Source organism: Asparagus officinalis, chromosome 1 (genome assembly GCF_001876935.1).
Source record: "Asparagus officinalis chromosome 1, Aspof.V1, whole genome shotgun sequence".
Taxonomy (NCBI): Eukaryota; Viridiplantae; Streptophyta; class Magnoliopsida; order Asparagales; family Asparagaceae; genus Asparagus; species Asparagus officinalis.
In genome coordinates this window covers 108,728,575-108,748,915 of record NC_033794.1, presented here as the reverse complement: position 1 = coordinate 108,748,915, position 20,341 = coordinate 108,728,575, and the positions used below count along the sequence as shown (strand labels likewise).

At 39.2% G+C, this 20,341-nt stretch overlaps 1 protein-coding gene across 1 annotated transcript; it reads left to right on the top strand.

Moving 5' to 3' along the window:
• Positions 328–17,902, top strand: LOC109828914 (histone deacetylase 6-like). The gene is given in 9 exon segments (XM_020395902.1): positions 328–471; positions 474–546; positions 548–650; positions 653–937; positions 4,645–5,085; positions 5,169–5,311; positions 6,176–6,266; positions 6,341–6,464; positions 17,133–17,902. Coding segments are annotated over 8 exon segments (1,335 nt in total). The 5' UTR covers positions 328–353; the 3' UTR covers positions 6,422–6,464; positions 17,133–17,902.

The window sequence follows — 20,341 nt, the reverse complement described above, 5'->3', positions numbered from 1 at the left end:
AGGTAAAAGGGTGGAAAGTTACCAAAAATGTCAGCTTTTTGACAGCTTTCCCCCAAAATCACCTTTTATAGAGGTGATTTTGGGGGAAAGCTGCCAAAAAGCTGAACATTTTAACAGCTTTTCTTCCCTCTTCTTATCTATCTAAAAAATCAATCCAAATAACCTCTCAGTCTCATATTTTGGGTCCCATAGCAAAGCTCAATTCTAAATCACGAAAATACACGTCACAAAACTTGAAATCCACCCCATATAAAACACCCCTTAGAAGTCCTAATAAACAGCATAAACCTCGTCCCCAAATCAACCCCCCCCGCCCCCCCTCCCGCATAGAGCCAGCCAAACCCTCACAATCGATGGCCGGCGGGGACGCCCCCATCGCGGAAGCGGCGCCTCCTCCCCTCCACCGGCCGCGACGCCACCAAACCCGGCGTCGCTACTTCTACGAGCCCTCGATCGGCGACTACTACTACGGGCAAGGCACCCGATGAAGCCCACCGGCATCCGGATGGCCCACTCCCTCGTCGTCCACTACTCCTCCACCAACTCCTCCAGATCTCCCGTCTTTCCCGCCTCCCGCCGCCGACATCCGCCGGTTCCACTCCGACGACTACGTCGACTTCCTCTCCTCCGTCTCCCCCTCCTCCCTCCCCGTCCGACGCCTCCTCCGACGACGCCAACAGCCGACAACCGCGATTCTAAGATGCTGAAGAGGTTCAACGTCGGCGACGACTGCCCGGTCTTCGAGGGTCTGTTCGAGTTCTGCCAGGCGAGCGCCGGGGGCTCGATAGGGGCAGCGGTGAAGCTGAACAGGGAGGATGCGGACATTGCCATCAATTGGGCCGGGGGATTGCATCACGCCAAGAAGTGCGAGGCGTCGGGGTTTTGCTATGTTAATGATATCGTGCTGGGGATTCTCGAGCTTCTCAAGTTTCACAAGGTAAATTAAACAAAAACCCTAACACTGAGTTTGGATAGAGGTTTTTTTTAGGATGGGAGGGGGAGGGAGGGGGAGGTCTACAATGCTGAGTTGCTGACCCTTCTAACATCGTGTTTCTTTACACTTTTTAGTTGGCAATGGGAGGGGAGGAGAGGGATGAAAATTAGAAAATTCAGCCACTTTCTCAACCCTCTAGAAGTAGACGGATTGGGAGGGGAAGAGAGGGGTTTTAAGTGGTATTTTCTTGAAATTTCAATATTGCTTAATGCTTTATATGAGAAAATCAAAAGGCGTTCTTTCTTATTTTATTAAAAGGGCATACTGGTCAAGCAGCTTCCCTTCCCTTTCAACCCCCCACTCTAAACAAACACATATATTATATTATAGTGTACTCTCTCATCCTCTCGTTGTCTATTCAAACATAAATGAATACATTCCACCCTTTTCCTTTCCGCTCCCTCCCCTTGGGTTTAAGGCAATCACTCCCCTTCCCTTCCCTCATTTGTATCCAAACCGACTGTAAGTGCAAACTGTTTAGTTCTGTATAATTTATGCAATGTGATATGGATTTTATTGTATTGGTTGTCTGCTGAAGAAACTCTGTTTGCCAAATTTATCATGAAATTGCAAAAGTAAAAGGTTTATTCATTTTTTAAGAAACACTAACTTTTTTGAAATTAAATTTGTATAATTAGTTTATATTCTATGTTTTTGAAATGTTAAAGAATAGGAGTAAGTTTTGTGTATGTTGATGAAATGTTGGTAAGATTGCTGCGAGTTAGATATTTCTCAGTAATTTGGGAGTGTTGGGTAGAGTCTTGAGCTCTTCGATTTCAAATTGCCAGTTTGAGTTGCTGAAGACGACGGGCATTAAGAGTACAAAGAAAGCACATAAATCAAGTAAATGACTTAAAAAGGGCTTTTACACAAGCATACCTGATGTTTGAAATAATTCATAATGTGAATGTGAGACTGTTTGTTTCAACAATCTCGAAAGCTGGTAGTTATTTGTCAGAATAATCAAGGTTGCCAGAGGATTATAAAGGCATCCTAGTATAGCTAATATTCTCATCTTATGGTTTAGCAAAGACAAGTTAAAGCCCAAGCTCTTACATCCCAAAGAGGTATCTCCAACCCAAACCAAAGTTCTGAAGCTCATCTAGGCTTTTTAGTGGTTTCAGTGTAATGTCAAAGTTCATATTTTTAATGAGGAGCAGGGGAAAAAATGTAATGTGAAAAAGAACTGAACACCGAGCATATCATTGTCTTAGTGAAAATTATAGAATTAGGCGTTCTTAATTGATATTACGATATCTATCCCAAGACAGTGTAATATTCAGAAATGTTTGGTGTCGGAATACAATATGATAGATCTGAAAGGTATATAGGTTAAATCAGACCCAATCTATGCAGACTATGCCCCATTGTTCATTCCTGACATTGACCTGAATTTAAAAAAATCTCAAAAGGGAGGGGGAGAGAGGCACGTCGCCCAGTTTGTGCCGTCCGCTGTCTTGCCCTTTGAACACAATAACAGTAAGGTTCAAATACTGAAAACCCTAAATATCCAAAAAAGGAAAAGTGGGGGCAAACAAAATCATCCTCCTGTTTGTCTGTCATGTAAAATCAACCTCCTGTAATATCAACGAGGGACTCTTGATCAACTGAGAATTTGTGGCATTTGTAGGAAACCTATGCTTCTTGCGAAGGGTTGAAGCTCCTTTCTCTTCGTCGATTTGAGATCCATCTCCAATTGAAGATAAGACCTGATTACTTCTAACTTCTAAGAGGGGGAAATCAGTAGCCGGCTTCTTGTACTTATGTGTTTATTAGGATTAAAAGAAAAAGGAATACCTTATGAAAGAGAGATTTTGAATGGCAGAGTGGGGGAGAGGGAGGGAACTTGCTTTTTGTTTCCAAATGAATTGAGTTGTGTTGCTTGTCTTCTGTGTGTTCACGGTTACATTATTTTATTTAATGAAATTTCAATTTATTAAGAAAAGATATTCTAGCGCTGTAGCGCGCAAGTGTTACTAGTAGGAAGATAGGTTAAATGGTTTAAATATGTATAGTTAAGGGTGGTTTTGTCATATTTACAAATAAATAGTATATATGACAATATACTAAGAAAAAATCCTTACAAAAAGTTGAGGTGTAACTTAAAATTTTAATTATAAATGCGGAGGGAAATTGTCAAATATAAAGATATGGAAGGTAAATTGAAATTTTTGATAGTATATTAGTATAACCAGGAGGAATTTACAATGGGAACATAATATGTTTCTTGTGCCAATTTAGGTTAATTTTAATTTTTAGAAATGAATAGGATTATGAATTCAGGCATCTGCAGATGATAAATATAAATACACATATGTGCACATAAAATTAAAATGTAAAATTATAAATTTAGGGGAGTATCCCTAGGACGGCATTAATTTTGACTTGCATATTATGAAGCTGGTATATAATATTGGTAGACTGCTAGTTGTTGCATGAGCTTGAGTAACAAAGTTGGTCCTCTACAAGCTGGTTGCTTTTGATTTTTAGAGGCAAATCCTCTTCTGAAAGGTTGCCTTAGCTGGAAATTTTTCATGTCAATTATTGACAGCCAGTTAGAATTCTTGTAAAATTTTTACCGGGTTATGGAATGTTTCAAATACTGCTTTCCCAGCAGTGTGCTACTTTTTTGTTGGAAAATTTCTAGCATGAAGGTGGTGCTTACACCTCCCATTCACCCGATAGGAAAAGAAACACTCTTAGGACCTACAAAATCAGTGTTTTGGGTGCATCAAAACCTCCTCTGCAATGGCTGGTTAATTAACAGAAAAGATTCTGTTGCCACCAGAATTGGCGGTAGAGGGACTTGAACTTACAAATCCCTCCAGCTGGCAGCCTGACCAGTACACCTACCTCTAGAGGTGTGAAGATGATTTCAGTTCATGCATCATTCTCATATCTTTTAAAAGTGGGTTCCTGATTCTGCAATATACACTGTTTTAAAAAACCTCCGCCTAGTCCGCTTAGGCGTACGCCTAGGCCTAGGCGGTATCTAGGCCGTCTAACTAGCGCCTAGCGCCTAGGCGGTATTTAGGCTGCCCACCTAGATTTTACGAGCGTTTAGGGGAGCATTGTCTGCTTACGTGGATTGCACCCTGTAGGCATTGATTGTGATTTTATGTGTTGTAGCCTAGACGTCCTCTAAACTCCATTAACCTCCAAATATGAACATATCCACTACCTCCTCCGACCTTCAGCAAAACCTCATCGACCACCACTTAAATGAAGAAAGAAAAAAAACGCTCAGAAACCGCTTAGGCGCCCGCCTAGGCGCCCGCCTAGGCGACTAAGCGCTGGGCGCCAAGTCCGACGCCTAGAAGCGCCCAACGTTTAATGTAACATTGGCAATATAAGAGCTGTCAATGCTTCAAAAAATTTATTGTATTCCTTATTCCATGCTTGGCTTCGTCTGTTTCTTTCCTCTTGTCTTCTTTACTGTCATCATCATCTCATATTTATACAAATTCATGTCTAGTATCTTGAGTTCTACCGGTCTTGCATTGTGGAATCAAACTGAGGAAAGCTCCATGCACTTAATTTGATGTTCTCTACTGGGTAATTTATTCTGTATGTGTTTCAGTAGTGTTCAGATCACTATTTTTGTGATGTCTTCTATATTTGGACTTTTAGCTGATTCTGTTGATGGTCAGCGTGTGCTATATGTAGACATAGATGTCCACCATGGAGATGGCGTTGAGGAGGCTTTTTACACTACTGACAGAGTCATGACTGTCTCGTTCCACAAATTCGGGGACTTCTTTCCTGGGACTGGGCATGTCAAGGATGTTGGCCATGGGTCAGGAAAGTACTATGCTTTAAATGTTCCTTTAAATGATGGGATGGATGACAATAGTTTTCAAGGTCTTTTCCGACCGGTCATTCAAAAAGTCATGGAGGTGTATCAGCCTGATGCAGTTGTCCTGCAATGTGGCGCAGATTCCCTTGCTGGAGATAGGTTAGGTTGTTTTAATCTTTCAGTTAAAGGGCATGCAGATTGTCTACGGTTCCTTAGATCTTTCAATGTGCCACTTATGGTCTTGGGTGGCGGAGGCTATACAATTCGTAATGTTGCACGCTGCTGGTGTTATGAGGTTTGTGAGATATCAGATGGATTTCTAAACCTCTTTTGTAGTTCTGTCCTGAATATAATTATTGTATTTTACGTTGTATATAGACAGCAGTTGCAGTTGGAGTGGAACCGGAAAACAAATTACCTTATAATGAATATTATGAGTACTTTGGTCCTGACTACACTTTGCATGTTGCACCATCACCTGCAGAAAATAAGAACACTGCAAAAGATCTGGAGAAAATGAGGTATTTGTTGACCTTTCTCTTTTTCATGTGCTCATTAGTTCTTTCTTTCTTTCTTTTTTTCCACTTTAATCGCTCTGTTTCTTGTATCATATGCAAACACATTCTACAATGTTACATATACTTTGTTTTCAATATATTTTTCTGTTAGATAGTCTGTCTTTGATATTCTTCCATTCAAAATGTGGCCTCCTTCGATCATTTGACTTTAGAAACTGAAATGAATACATATGATAGCAAAGTTAAAATGTGTATTAGGCATTCTCTATGAAAAAATCAACTTCGTTAAAGAATGATCTAGATTTAGGTAATCAGCAGCTTACAATTACATTATTACTGTATTAATTCGTTAGAGCAGTGTTCCACCTGCTTGAGCAGTTGCTTTTTTATCTAATGAACTGCTACCCTGGTTTTCTTTTACAGCATACTGGACTGAACTGCTTTGCTGCTCATGTTTATAAAGACATTGACATTCTACATGGAACAATCATGTTATAGAGTTTATTTACTTTCTAGGAAACCAGAATTCATGCTGTAAATCTAGTGACTTTTTCTTGGTCCTCAGTCAGAGATACCTTATTATGGAAACAAGTAGCTAATGCCATTTTGCTTTTACGAATGGAAAATTCCAGTAGAAGATGCAAAGTGAGTATAATACTGGTTTAGGGGTTTGGAAAAAGGTATTTGGAGGTAACAAATTGCGTTGAACATTCTTTCTGTATCTGCCTCATCAGCTTCTTGGTGTGTTGAGTTTAATTACATCATTGCTCTTCTGAAGTTTGTTAGAAAAGATATTCAGAGAGAAAAAGTTTTGTTCCTTCAATTGTGTTCTTTTGTCTCTCAAACAACACGACTTGCTTTATGCAGGACTGTGCTACTTGAGCACCTTTCAAAAATACAACATGTTCCAAGTGTGCAGTTCCAGGAGAGACCACCAAATACAGAACCTCCTGAGGAGGTATTACTTCACTGTCAGATTATCTGGCTCTTTTGTGTGTTTTTCATCTAAATCATATGATTTGATTGATATAGGAAGATGAAGATATGGATCAGAAACCAAAACTTTGGAATGGTGAGTATTATGATTCTGAACCTGAGGACCGAATATCATGACGTAAACATGGATGATCGCTCCTCTGGGAATTTTTGACACATGGTAACTGCTCCTTTCTTGTCCCCTTGAACACCCACAATGGACTAGTCTAATTTGTGTTGGCTTTCCTGTCAACCATCGTTGAGCAGCCCTTTCATTTTAGTAGTTTGAATAGACTTGTGCATTACATAATGCATGTAAGCTTGAATTCCTACTTTCAACAACCAATGATGTAAGGAGGGACTAAAACTCAGATTTGATTGGTTATTCTCCCCAATGATAATTTCCACAAGAATTCTTAATGATTTCATTTGTGACATCTTACTTATAAGATGACACACATCAATTGATGTCCTTTAGGTTTTTTAACTATTTAATAAGTAGCGTTGTCTTTCTTTTTAATCAATTTGTACATATTTTTGCGTTTTGCAAATTTTTGCATTACGGAGTATGGAACAAGGAAATACCAATTGATTGTTTGAGCTATCCATGTAAAACAACTTTTTTTCTTAAAACTATAAATATTAGCACATTGATTCAATTTTTTAAAATTAAACTACTATATAAATACACACACACACACACACACACACACACGAACTTAAGCACACAAAATTCTCCGGAGAACTTGTATGTCTCACACGTAGTACGAGGAGCAAGAGCAAAAGAAATGAGACATGCCTCACTTGTATATAAAACAAAATATGGGCCAAAGACAAAAGGCTTCTGAAGAGAAAAGAAAAAAGAGTTAGCAGTTTCTACTTCCTAGCATATGTCGTGCTCATCCTATCCAACCATAGGAGCCGTTGAACAGGGCGAGGGAGTTCTGAAATCTGAAAGAAGTATTGCATCTCATTCAAGGAGTGACCAAGTTTGAATGAGATATCAGCCACAGTGTTGCCTTCATGGTAGCAGTGAGCAACAGGGATGGTTTGTAGATAATGGCGCATCTCACGCCAACGATGGTGCAGCTGCCAACATGGGCTATGTTCCCCAATCAAAGCAATAAGAGTCTTAGAGTCAGTTTGAGCACTGGTGGGGTGTAGGCCAATTTCAGATGCCATTTCATCCCCAATAGTTAAGGCATGTATTTCTCCGTGAAGACTAGTGCCATGACCTATTGGACCAGCAAATGCACAGAAAGACCACCCATGTGATTATGAATGATGCCACCAACTGCCAAAGAATTGGCACGACAAGACCCATCTACATTTAGAGCATATGTGTTAACAGGAGGTGGAGACGAAGCATAACTGTGATCTTATGAATCTCTGATAGGAGAGGTCCTGGGAGTAATGCCAATTGGAATCAAGGAGTCAATGCCAAACTTAGATGATTGCATCATAGGCTTGACAAGGTGATCAATATGCTGCAAGGAATCTATAATAACCAATCTAGCATGCAAGGCACCCTTTGACCTTTGTCATGCCCTTATAAATAATATTGTTTCTGAAACTCCAGATCTGTCTGCTTATAGCAGTACAACCAAGACTACCCAGAATTGAGAAATGAGATTGTCCATTACATTTCCAGGACGACCATCTAATTCTGGAACGAGCTGATTGAAGAGGAAAATAAGAAACAACAAAAATAGTACCAATATATTTCGATATAAACTGGGCAAGCTCATTCTACATGAATAAATAATTAACGATTTCAACCTGGACAGCAGCACAGTAGACACATTTGGAGGCCATGGATGTGCCAGATAGGTAAAATGTTATTAAAGATCCTCTAGCATAACAATTTAGCAGATAGGGGCATGACAGTAGATCAAATCTCTTGAAGAATATGAGCGTTGTGTGGTCTGATAGCATTCCATGCAGACTTGGTGGAAATATACCAGCCTTATCAGCTGTCCGGTGTGTCAAATCATCATTCTCTGAAAGTCTGGGGATATTCTCAAATAGGGCATGCACCACCTCGGGGCTAAGAGATGGAATGAGATCATCAAATACTAATGGCCATCAGAGTTGAAGTCTTTGTGTTTAACTTTGATAACCTCATTATCACTTAGGAGAGCAAAATTAAACGCAGGGTGCCAATTGGCAAACTAAAAAGTAAAAAGAGATGTTACCTTTACCTACAGTCGACGCACACGAGTTGGGGAAGGAGTGCTTTTAGAGATAAATCTTTCCATTCCTTGGAGCAGCACAAGGGGCTAGTCCACTCAGTGGAGAAGAATAATTCTGTATTTTGTCTGCATGAATCCGGCCCATATAGAATTAGACATAAAGATCATCCAATATTGTTTTAGCAAAAAAGCTTTTTTGATATGAATAAGTCACTTGATACCAAGACCACCCTCACAAACAGAAAAGCATAGTTTATGCCATTGCATCTAGTGTTTCCTTTTACCATATTCAAAGGAACCCCAAAAGAAATCTAGCCAAGAGAGACTTGATAGAGTGGATAATAGATTTGGGAATAGAGGTGGCAGAGAGGAGGTGAATAGGTATGCTGCATAGCACATGTTTAATGAGAATCAGTCTACAAAAATTGCTAAGAAGTTTAGATTGTCATCCATGTAGCCTCACGGTGATTCTGTCCAAGAGAGGTTGGTAATAAGCCACTTAGCATTGACCAGGGCTAATAGGAACACCAAGGTATTTAATAAAGAACCCGCCTCTTGAAAACTTGAGAGTTTTTTCAACAACTCACTCTATCAAGGGGCCTTAACTGGAAGTTGGAATTGGCACTTAGAAAAGTTCAGTCTTTGACCAGAGGATAGTTGGTAAGTGTCAAGTAATTTTATCACTTTGAGGAGGGAGGATCTGACTGCATTCATGAACACTATGATATCGTTTGCAAACAGTAGATGAGAGGGGCATATAGCTAGGCTAGTAGAGTACCCAGCCATTGGAGGAATAAGAGAATCTCTTTATCAAGAATAAATAGACTTGAAGATAGAGGATCTCCTGGTCTAAGGCCTCTATAAAATTGAAAGTGGCCTTTATACACCCTTGAAACACCACAGAGAAGTGCCAGTTGCATACAAGCCTGAATGAGCTTTATCCAAACATCTGAGAAGCTAAATTTCCGTAAGATAGCCCAAAGGAAATCCCATTCAAGCATGTCATAAGCTTGTTCGTGTCTAGGTTAAAGATAATATTAGGATGCTTCTTTTTTTTGTCTATCTCTCTACAAATCTTCTGAGCGAGAGCAATATTATCTGGTATGCACCTGCCTCTTACAAAAACACCTTGGTTAGGAGAGATCGGCATGGGTAGCACATTAGCCAGTCTAGCACTGATAGCTTTATCAAGGAATTTATAGGAGGTTGTCCACGGACTAATTGGTTTGAAGTCATTGAGGCTACCAAGGTGCTGTTTTTAGGAACAAGGACCAGAATGGTACGAGTAAATGCATTCGGCAGCTGTTTACATTGCAGAAACTAATTTGCAGCCTCAAGTAGAGATGAGCACACAATATCCCGCATTGATGTAAAGAATGCAGATGAAAAGCCATTAATTTCAGCAGCACTATCATGAGAAATTGAGAAAGTGACAGAGTAAATTTCCTCTATAACGCACGATCTTAGTAATATGGGATTAGTGTCTTCATTGACCAGAGTGGGAACAATGTTCAAAAAATGGTCGTCTAAGTTGTGGGTTTTAGAGCTGAGGAGTTGATAGAAATATTGAATGGCAGCAGAATTAGATGAAGTATCCCCATTTGGACTAGTTATAGAATCAATCCTGGATTGGACATGTTTGCTTTTACAACGCCATGAAAGAAATGGGTATTAGCATCCCCTTAGGCCATTTATTTCTAGATTTTTGTTTCCAAAATGTTTCTTCACAAAGACAAGCAAAATGTTTCTTCACAAAGGCAAGCTTCCATCCATTTAGCTTTATAGTCCATCAGCTTACCGTAAGTACTAGAATTCCAAAAAATTTACAACATAAGATAAAAAGACTTAATTTTAGCATCCGGAGCAGCTACACGAATCAAAAATATTACCAATGAAGGCAAAGTTTCATTCCTTGAGGGACTGTCTTAGCTCTTTAAGTTTGAGATGAATGTTAAGTAAAGGAGATGGAGGCAAAGATTTATTCCATACCTTAGAGACAATGGCTTTGAACTCAAGTTGAGTACACCACATATATTGGAGACACCAATATAGGACCATTGTAGGGATCAATGCACCAAGATAGGAGAATAGGGGAGTGGTCAGAGAAATTCTTTGGTCAGAAGAGTAGCAGAAAGGCCCTCAGAAAGTAGTAAATTAGATTGTAACACTATCAAGCACTTGTTAGGTTCTTCTCAAGCCCTTTATGTTATTGCACCAAGTGTATTTTCCTCCAGAAGTAGGAATAAAGGCTACTTGACAGTTATCAATGCATTAATTAAAATTTCTGTATAGCCACTGCCCACTGGTTGAGGGAAGACACACTCAGTTCTTTCACCACGAGCTCTTATAGTATTGAATTCTCCGCCCTAAATCTACGGACCAATATTCTGATCATGTATCATTCTCAAATGGCTCCATAGTTCTTGTCTTTTTTGTAGATGGTATGTTAACCATAAATAGCCGATAAGGTAAAACAATGCCCTCTAATATCAACAGACACAGTGATACATTGTGTATTAATCAAAATAGGATTCACCTTGACTCCTTTCCAAACAACCCAGATTTTGCCACCATTAAATTCATTAGTTAGCCAATTCGACTTCTCACAAAAAAGTGAAAGGGTCTAATGTATCTGCTATTAACAAAAGGCTCAGTTATTATGAATGAAAAAGGTCTATGAATATAAATAAATTGCCTACACTATCCAAAGGTGTTAGGGTTACCAATACCCCTCCCATTCCGAAATATAATATTTATACTATTAATTGAGAGAGGAGGCTGGGTCTTTCCTGACCGTGAGTTGCACATTGAGGGGCTGCTTTGGGTGCCTTTTGTTCTTCTTGGAGCTTTGAGGAGCTTGCACTGATTTAGATAAGAGTTCATTAGAGGAATGACATTCAAGGGAAGTGGATTATGTGTTGTCTTGATCCCCTTCAGAATCCTAAGTATCAAGGGACAAAGACCTATAATCATCATCAAGGTCCTAGGCATCTTGAAATTTAGCAAAGGAGTTGTTAGTTTGAAATCCAGCATCAACAGAAGAATCAGAGTCGGAGTCATCATTTGTTGAGACATGGGAGGGTTTAAACTCGTTGGAGTCATTACAGGCCATATGATTAGAGGAGCCTTGAGCTGTAGTATAAGTGTTAACACTTAACAGGAGATAGATCATGAGCTCTAGCATGCTTAATGAGAGCTACTTGATTATTAACTGCATCCCAAAAATCTGAGTTGGCTTCTATGTTAGTTTGGAAAGCTAACTTCCTTTTCTTGTTCTTGTTTGACTGATCAACAAAGGTCATAGATTTTCCATGCCGCTTACAATTTGTTGGCCCCATGGAAGGGGATGCAACAGATTTGTGAAGAGTAGTTGGTTGATAGACCATTCATGAAGCTTGTCGGGGGTGTTCGTGAGGAGTGTGGTGGGGGATAGGGGGAGAAACAGTCTTATCACCTCTGTCAGCAGAATTTGGGGGAGGTTTTAGGAAAGGGAGGAGCCCTCACATTATGATTAGAAGCTTGAGGTAAGTCTTGAGGAAGAACGCCTATCTCAGTGGTGTTACTACAAACACCTTGCGCCGGTCTAGAAGTGGGATGAATAACAACATCAGCTTGAAGTTAGGCTTGATCTTGTTGAGGGGCAATGTGTCGAACACCACGAGGGCGGTTACCCAAAGGAGGTGGACGATGATGGGGAGATGACCTTGCTAAGGGGGAGGTACTTTATTCACTGATTTGGGGGGGGGTTGCTGTGGCCTTCTGTCAAACAATTAGTGAGCGGAGATGCAGAGTGCGTGATTGTGCTTCAGCAAAGGCTGTAGGCATCACTACATCTTTCCTTGGGCATTCCGAGACGTTATGACCTTGCAAATGACACTCATAGCAGAATTTAGGCAATCTATCATACAATATGGATTAGCAACAACCATCAAACAGATCAACCCATATGCTCGTAGGAGTGGGCTTCCTTAAATCAATGTTAACACATTTAAGTAGAGCAAGAATAACAGATGGCTTATAAAAGATTAAAAAACGACTAGTTTTTTTGCCACCATTTCCAAGAACTCATGAATAAAGCATTAAAGAGGCAATCGAGGCAGAGATACGCACACTGGGACATGTCAAAAATTCTCCTTTAGGTAACATAACTTACTCCATTTGAAAATTTTGTAGGAGGAAGTTCTGATCGAAGTGGTGGGGGCGTGTAAGGACCTTCAACAGGTCATTATTATCTTGAAAACACGTAAAAAATGCCCTATTATTTATGGGGTCAATTGTGAAAGGGTGCTCAACACCTCAAGACCTGATCTCTTCTTGACTAGCTTCAAGGGAGGGACAACCACTATAGAATCTCATCACTAATGCATTCGAGAAAAGTTTGTCCACTATTGGGAGTTACGAATTGACAAAAGAAAATGATGGCATTCCATCACGAGTGCCACAAATGATTTTAACTCTAGTACAAGTGATTCTCGCAAAGGATTCAATAGAATAGCATGAGATCGCACAAAACCTAGACCCATGAGCAATTTGAGCATAAGTTTTCTGTTCAGGTGGAATAAGGGAATTAGAGACTTAACTTGGATAGGGCTGTAGAGGTTTCTAGTATTGCTGATGACCGCTTTAAAGATTGGCATTGAGGAATAGTGAGAATTGAGGATGATGAAGCATCATTGGCCTCCTGGACTATAATTGGGGACTGAACGGGGTGGGGAATAGGGGAGGGGTGGATTTGAGGTGGGTTTTGATGGAATCTGGTATGGTTTTATGGAAAGGTTGATTTGGATTTAGGGTTTTTTGAGATGGAAAGGGCTGCTATGAACAAGCGGAAGGATTTGGGAAGGGGAAAAAGAGATTAGGTGGAGGGTTGGGATGAAGGTCCTTCATGTTGAGGGTGCTCGTCAGGGAGGAGCTCCGGCCACTCAAAAGGACAGAGGATTGGATGAAGGATAGCTAGGACAGAGTCGTCCCTTGAGGGAGAAAAGGAGGAGAGAGAAAGTGAGTGTTGTGTGTGTTGAGCTTAAAACTGAAAGCATCAGTATCTCAACATATACCACATGATTTGGACATTTGGATTAGTCTGTATTGATTTCAAGTTTCATTCAGGCAAAAAATTAACGAGATAGTGAGCAAAACCCAATCGATCCAATTGATCCTATATTGCTACAATTACCAAAAAAGGCAAAAATCAAACAAGCGGTGAGCTTCACACACCTAATCTCGACATCAAGTCTGGTTGTGCACCAGTGTAGTCCTGATCGAACACTACAATCTCGATGCTACCTCTTTGGCTTTGCACTAAGCAAGGCCCAGGCAAACATTGCACGACAAGTCAGTTGAGACGTTCCCTAGCTTAACATCAGTAAAATCAAACTTGTTACTTAGAGGTGCACATTTTTCACCTTATCTCCTATGGTCTTCCTCTACTTTTTCTCCATCTGGAAAGCCCAGATGTTGCCACATTACCAGTGAGAATATCATTACTTATACTAATACACTAAAAAGCCAAAAAATAATCGCTACTAAAATTTTCATGGTAGAACTCAGGAGCAAAGATGAAGATGCAGAAGAAAACAATAAAGAGATAAAAATTACTTAGATGCAGAAGAAAACAATAAAGAGATAAAAATTACTTACTTAAAATGAAGACCTCCTCTTATCAAAGGAAAATGAATAAAAAATGGATCAATTGTAATGATCCATATTTTTTAGGTCATTTCATTATGCTAGACAAATCCTATATTCATGGTGGCCCAAGTACAAATTGAAAATTAAATATGGTTTCTATAAAATAGCCTTATTTTAAAGGTGGTTTCTATGAAAAAACCCATAAACTAATCCTAAATATAACATAATTTTGATCCCTCCTAATTTACAACTTATGGTGAATTGGACCTCTAAACTACTCAAATTCTTTTCTTTAAGTAATTAATCATAGATTTGGAGGATGGAAACCACCAACAAAATGGTATTATAGTTGCGTTGGAAATGATGAGAAAACACAACAGATGATATTGTAGTTGCTTTAGGAATAATATAAAACTTGATGAAAGCTCTCAAAGTTGCCTTGTAATGTTCTTACTTGTCCACCCATAATAAATGAAGAGTGGCCTAAGATGTAGAGTTGTACTTGGGTGGATTAAGGTTTGTCTAGCATAATGAAATGTCCTAAAAAGATATGCGTCATTTCAATGGATCTATTTTCTATTCACTTTCTTTTGATAAGAGGTTTTCAAGTAATCTTTACCTCTTTGTTGCTTTCTTCAACATCTTCACATTTGCTTGCCTGTTTTTTTTAGTAGAGGTTATTTTCTGGCTTTTTGGTGTGTTAGTATGAGTAATGATGCCTTTGGTGATCATGTTGCGGGACCCACGCTTTCCGGATGGAGAAAAAGCAAAGGAAGACCACCGGAGGCAAGGTGGAAAATGCTCGCCTATTAGTATCAAATCTGATTTTCCTGATGTTGTGTTGGGGAATGTCCCAACTGACTTGCCGTCTCCCTTCACCCTCTCCATCTCCTCAGTTATTTCCTCTTTGTGTGGACCCCATTTGGGTTAAAGTTTGATGCTTAAGTTAGGGGTTTGAAGGAGATGGTCCGGTATTTTGTTATACGTAGTCGTTTTTTTGTGGGAGCTCTCTGGGTTGTTTGCCTTGGGAGCCCTCGTCTTCTTTTTGTTGGAGATATCGGGTTGTGGTTGTGGGAGCTCTTGGTTTGTGTTAATGTAAGTTTATATTGTTTTGTTAAAAAAAATGTTGATTCAATTGTTTGCTTGAACAAGTGCTTGTTCAAAGGATGTGAATTTTTTTAGATTAGTGAAACAAGCTTCATTGTTATGCTACTGTTTAATGTCATTTTTACATAGCTTATCGTGGAAGGTTGTTGGGTTTCAAAATCCTTGTTAAGGGAACAAATTTGTATCAAAGAGAGAAACACATTGTTTAACCATGCTTATGCTGTTGGCTTGATGCTTGTTATTATCCATAGCATGTTACATGTAAAAGAGAAGAAACAGCATGAATGAATAGCTTCCTCCCTAAAACTAGGAAAATTACAAAAAAGGGGAAATTTTAGAAAAAAAAACAGAGCAGCAGCAGCAGCAGAAAGGAAGCAGCTGAATAGCAGCAATCAACATTTCATTTATTAAGGATAAAAAATGAAATCCAGAGTCACAAACATGTCATGCATTAGGTTCTAGGACATACTGATGAGCCGGCTGGACACATCACCTGTACTCATATCCCAGTGACAAAGGAAATTTCTGTTGATGCAATCATATCCGTAGATTCATGATATGTTGTATTAAGCTTGATCTTCATGTTAATCTGAAAAATCCAAGTGCCATTTATTTTTTTCGTTGGAGCCAACATGGTGAACCTACAAATGTAGAATTGTGATACCAGAAACTACAAAACTGAACTACAGAGTATCGTTCAACCAAAGAAACTGGGGCTCTGGAGGTTTGTCATAGATATTCCTGGATAATTAGCAGCTCCACATTTTGTGTCTGTGAGGGTCTATGTTGCATGGATATGGGTGTGGGCACAAGTACATGACACGGCAAATTTGTAAAAGATAAGTAGGGGGACACGGCTGTCTGTGTGTTGAAATTAATAATCTGCATGAGGTCAATATGTGTTTTTCATCACATATTGATAATTTGCATGAGATCAATATGTATTTTTCCATCACATTATGAAAACTAAAATTCCTATAACATTTTATGTTTCTGTTATGATATAGTCTATAAATTAGAAAACCACTTGTTTTTTACCCGATGCCTAAAGACCCCTTGAAATCATAGTTCTGAACTATTAACAGTCTAAGAACCTGATCAGTGTCTTTGTGAGTTTGGAGAAGTATATATGTAGGCTATATGTTGAAAAAGCGTTTGTCGAGTGTTTTAAATGAAAAGATGTATATGTAATTGAGTAAACATTTCAAGTAGTGCATGCATATATCCAAGGAGTGTTCAAGGAAGTGTCGATGTCCGCTACAGGTACAGCATCATCATAGAAGTACCCATGTGCATAGATGGTTATAGACAGATCCTGAAGTATAGAGGTTTTATGTTTTTTCCTTAATAAAAAGGTTTATGGTAGTTTTGTTCAAACCCACCCAAAAAAATTCATGGTGGCATTGTGAAATATACCTTTTCTTATTGGAGCTGATGTGGTGAACCTACAGACGTTATACCATCATATTCCAAGTTTGAACCACAGTTCAACCAAATAAACCACAAGTTTGGGGGCTTGTGGTAAGATCCAGATATTCTTGTATTACACACAGCTCTGCATTTTTCAGTTTGTGAAGGGAATGACTCAAGGATGCTGAAATATAGATGCTTTTATGATTTCATTGATCAGCCAAGGAAATGACAATAGCATACATGAACTTTGCTCCTGTATGAACTTTTTATGACATCCTTTTACGCATATTGCTTGACTCGAGTGCTACTTCAACTTCTAGGTTTATTATAAACAGGAACTCCCTGGAAATTTTCGTACCTTATATGGAATTAGTTTTTTCTCCACAGGTGTTATATGATATGATGATGTTTTGATGTCAAGCAACTGAAACAGGCATACTTAATAGAATTAGATGCAGTGATTCCAAATTAAATATTTTCTTTGCTAACCCTTTGCTTGTTTGATGCAGAACAGGTAACAAATCAAAGCAGCATATCATCAATCCGAGCCACTTTAATATTCATACATTCCGAGGTCTTCTGTAACTCTTTAACTGCCAAAAAATTCCAGTCAAGGGAAGGTACAAGTTATTGTAATATTGTTATGTACTTCATATCCCGTGCCGATGCTTCTTCAAGCATTCTCATCGTGTAAGAAGTGTTTGCTTGGGTAAAAGTTGAGCTCAACATTTCTCTTCTACTGGTGGACAAGCAAACTTGCAGAAGTGTTACGTAGGCATTTATGGCTATGCGCTGTTCATAAACTCAAACATGAGTTAGAGCTATGCATTGACATACTGCCTTGTTGTGATATGGATGGCAATATTTGTTGACCTGTGTCTCATGTCATTTGTGAATGATTGTGTCAAGAACTTCCGCATCATAGGAAACTGCATGCATCGGTAATTCGATAATCTAGAGGCTACACTTCCCTAGTCATGTTCGAGAAATTATGTATACGAGCATGCTTGTTAGATTGCACTTTTCAAACTACTCACATTACAAGAGGGGAAAGTGTGAGGTCCTTTTTATGAGTCAGTAATTCTCATAAAAGCTGAAGAGTAAGGATGTTACACACTTCTCTATCTTGTACCGGGGGATTAGTTTGAGACTCGGGAGGAGTGGTCTTGTTATCACCAGCTGTATGTATAATGTGAAGGGCTATGCAATACTTTTAAGTACTCACAATACAAATGAACTAGCATTTATGCAAACCAACTTTGCTTATATTGTTAATCAAGGAGGATCATTTATGGGGATATGGATTAAATTTTTTTATTGACTGGCTGGACCATCCGAGACTCGAACAAGTTTGTTTTGTACTCGTGCGTACATCATTTTATGCCTTCAGGGCACGAATTACATCTTTCATCCCTTGCATCAGACATAGCCAGACGGTAGTAATGAGCTCTTTGGTAGGATGGCGATGGATGGCTGGCGACATGCGTTCGCCTCAGTTAAATCTTAACGAGTACTTGCAGCGCTCTATATAAAGATTCACCCCTGATATCAACTTCTTTTGTTCCGTACGAGGAATGTCCTGACCTAAGTACCGGATGGCCACCGGAGATTTGTCTCTGGTGCCGTCGATATCGGGCTGTTACCTGTGCAGGTAGGCCGCAACTCCTCACATTGGACTGCTGCATGTTCGCTATCAGCCCGAGGCCCACCAAGAAAACTCCTCTGGGCAGGTGACTCATTACTATTATACCCTGTTTCAACAGAACCAAACCTTGATCTTGATCTGGTTCGGATCAGCCTGGATCCAACATCCGCAATAGAGCGGATTCAGTCCAACAAATTGAATTAACTGTTACCATTATCATTATAGCCATTAATCCTTAATAAAAGGAATTTCTTGGCGGGAAGCCCATTAGAATCCAAGGCTCCAAATTGAATTCACCCGCCATTGTCATTTGTCAGCACAATTTCGGAGCATAGAGACACGACTTAGGAACAAAGCTCGATGTGATGTTGGCATTATTCTGTCCGTAGAGATATATATGATTCTTTTATTAGCATTACCATTGATGATTGATCCTATCTCCATCGCATAATCTATGCACGTGTGTGTGATGTCATTGCTTTGCTAAAGTGCATTGGATACCTTAAAAAATGTCACTGGCTTGCAGAGAGAAAAACACTCTCTCTCTCTCTCTCTCTCTCTCTCTCTCATCAACTTCTTTTGTTCCGTACGAGGAATGTCCTGACCTAAGTACCGGATGGCCACCGGAGATTTGTCTCTGGTGCCGTCGATATCGGGCTGTTACCTGTGCAGGTAGGCCGCAACTCCTCACATTGGACTGCTGCATGTTCGCTATCAGCCCGAGGCCCACCAAGAAAACTCCTCTGGGCAGGTGACTCATTACTATTATACCCTGTTTCAACAGAACCAAACCTTGATCTTGATCTGGTTCGGATCAGCCTGGATCCAACATCCGCAATAGAGCGGATTCAGTCCAACAAATTGAATTAACTGTTACCATTATCATTATAGCCATTAATCCTTAATAAAAGGAATTTCTTGGCGGGAAGCCCATTAGAATCCAAGGCTCCAAATTGAATTCACCCGCCATTGTCATTTGTCAGCACAATTTCGGAGCATAGAGACACGACTTAGGAACAAAGCTCGATGTGATGTTGGCATTATTCTGTCCGTAGAGATATATATGATTCTTTTATTAGCATTACCATTGATGATTGATCCTATCTCCATCGCATAATCTATGCACGTGTGTGTGATGTCATTGCTTTGCTAAAGTGCATTGGATACCTTAAAAAATGTCACTGGCTTGCAGAGAGAAAAACACTCTCTCTCTCTCTCTCTCTCTCTCTCTCTCTAGTGTGGGTCACTATATTGCTAAATCCCTCTTGGTTAAACGTATTAGTTTTTCTTATTATAATATCTATAATACTGATGGTTTATCAAAATGGAGAAAAATTAGGTTGGAAAAAATCTCCTATCATGCGTAGATTTGAATTTTGAAACACAATTATGGTAATCATTCATTACTATATATCAGTACAATTTTGAAGACATTTTGAGGCTTCGCAAAATAATCAATAAAGAACTAATACAGTTCAATCGAGCAATTAGCAGTGCCCCTAGGTCTAGAGTCCACCCCTTCCCCATATTACAAGAGGGAAAAAAAATGCAAAGATGACCATTAAAGAGGGATCCACCAAAAAAGACCAAAAAAAAAAGGAAAAAAAAAATCCAATTACAAATATTCTTACTTGATACCCATCAAGGTAATTGGGAATTGGAAAAACGCAACTTAAATAAAGAAGAAGAAAAAAAATAAAAAAACGCATTTCTGATTTGAAAAACCTATTGTAACTTTTTTTTCCGATTCTAAACGATGGAACCTACAGTGGAGATATATAAAAAATGATCGATTCGAAAATGATATATCACAATATTTTTTATTGAATTTATGTGGGTTTACACTTTATAGCTACCACAATTTACTAATAAGAGCTCATTTAACAACAATGTCAGGCTTGGTCACTCTTATCCTTTTATAATGAACGTTTAAAGTGGTTTGGTATTAAAAATGTTGATCTACAGAAACGCAACGCCTTTCCTTTTTTTTTAATAGCACCTTTAACAACAAAATTATGAGTGTAATTCAAGCAGTGAGGCAACAAATCATAGATTCTCCTACGAAGACTTGAC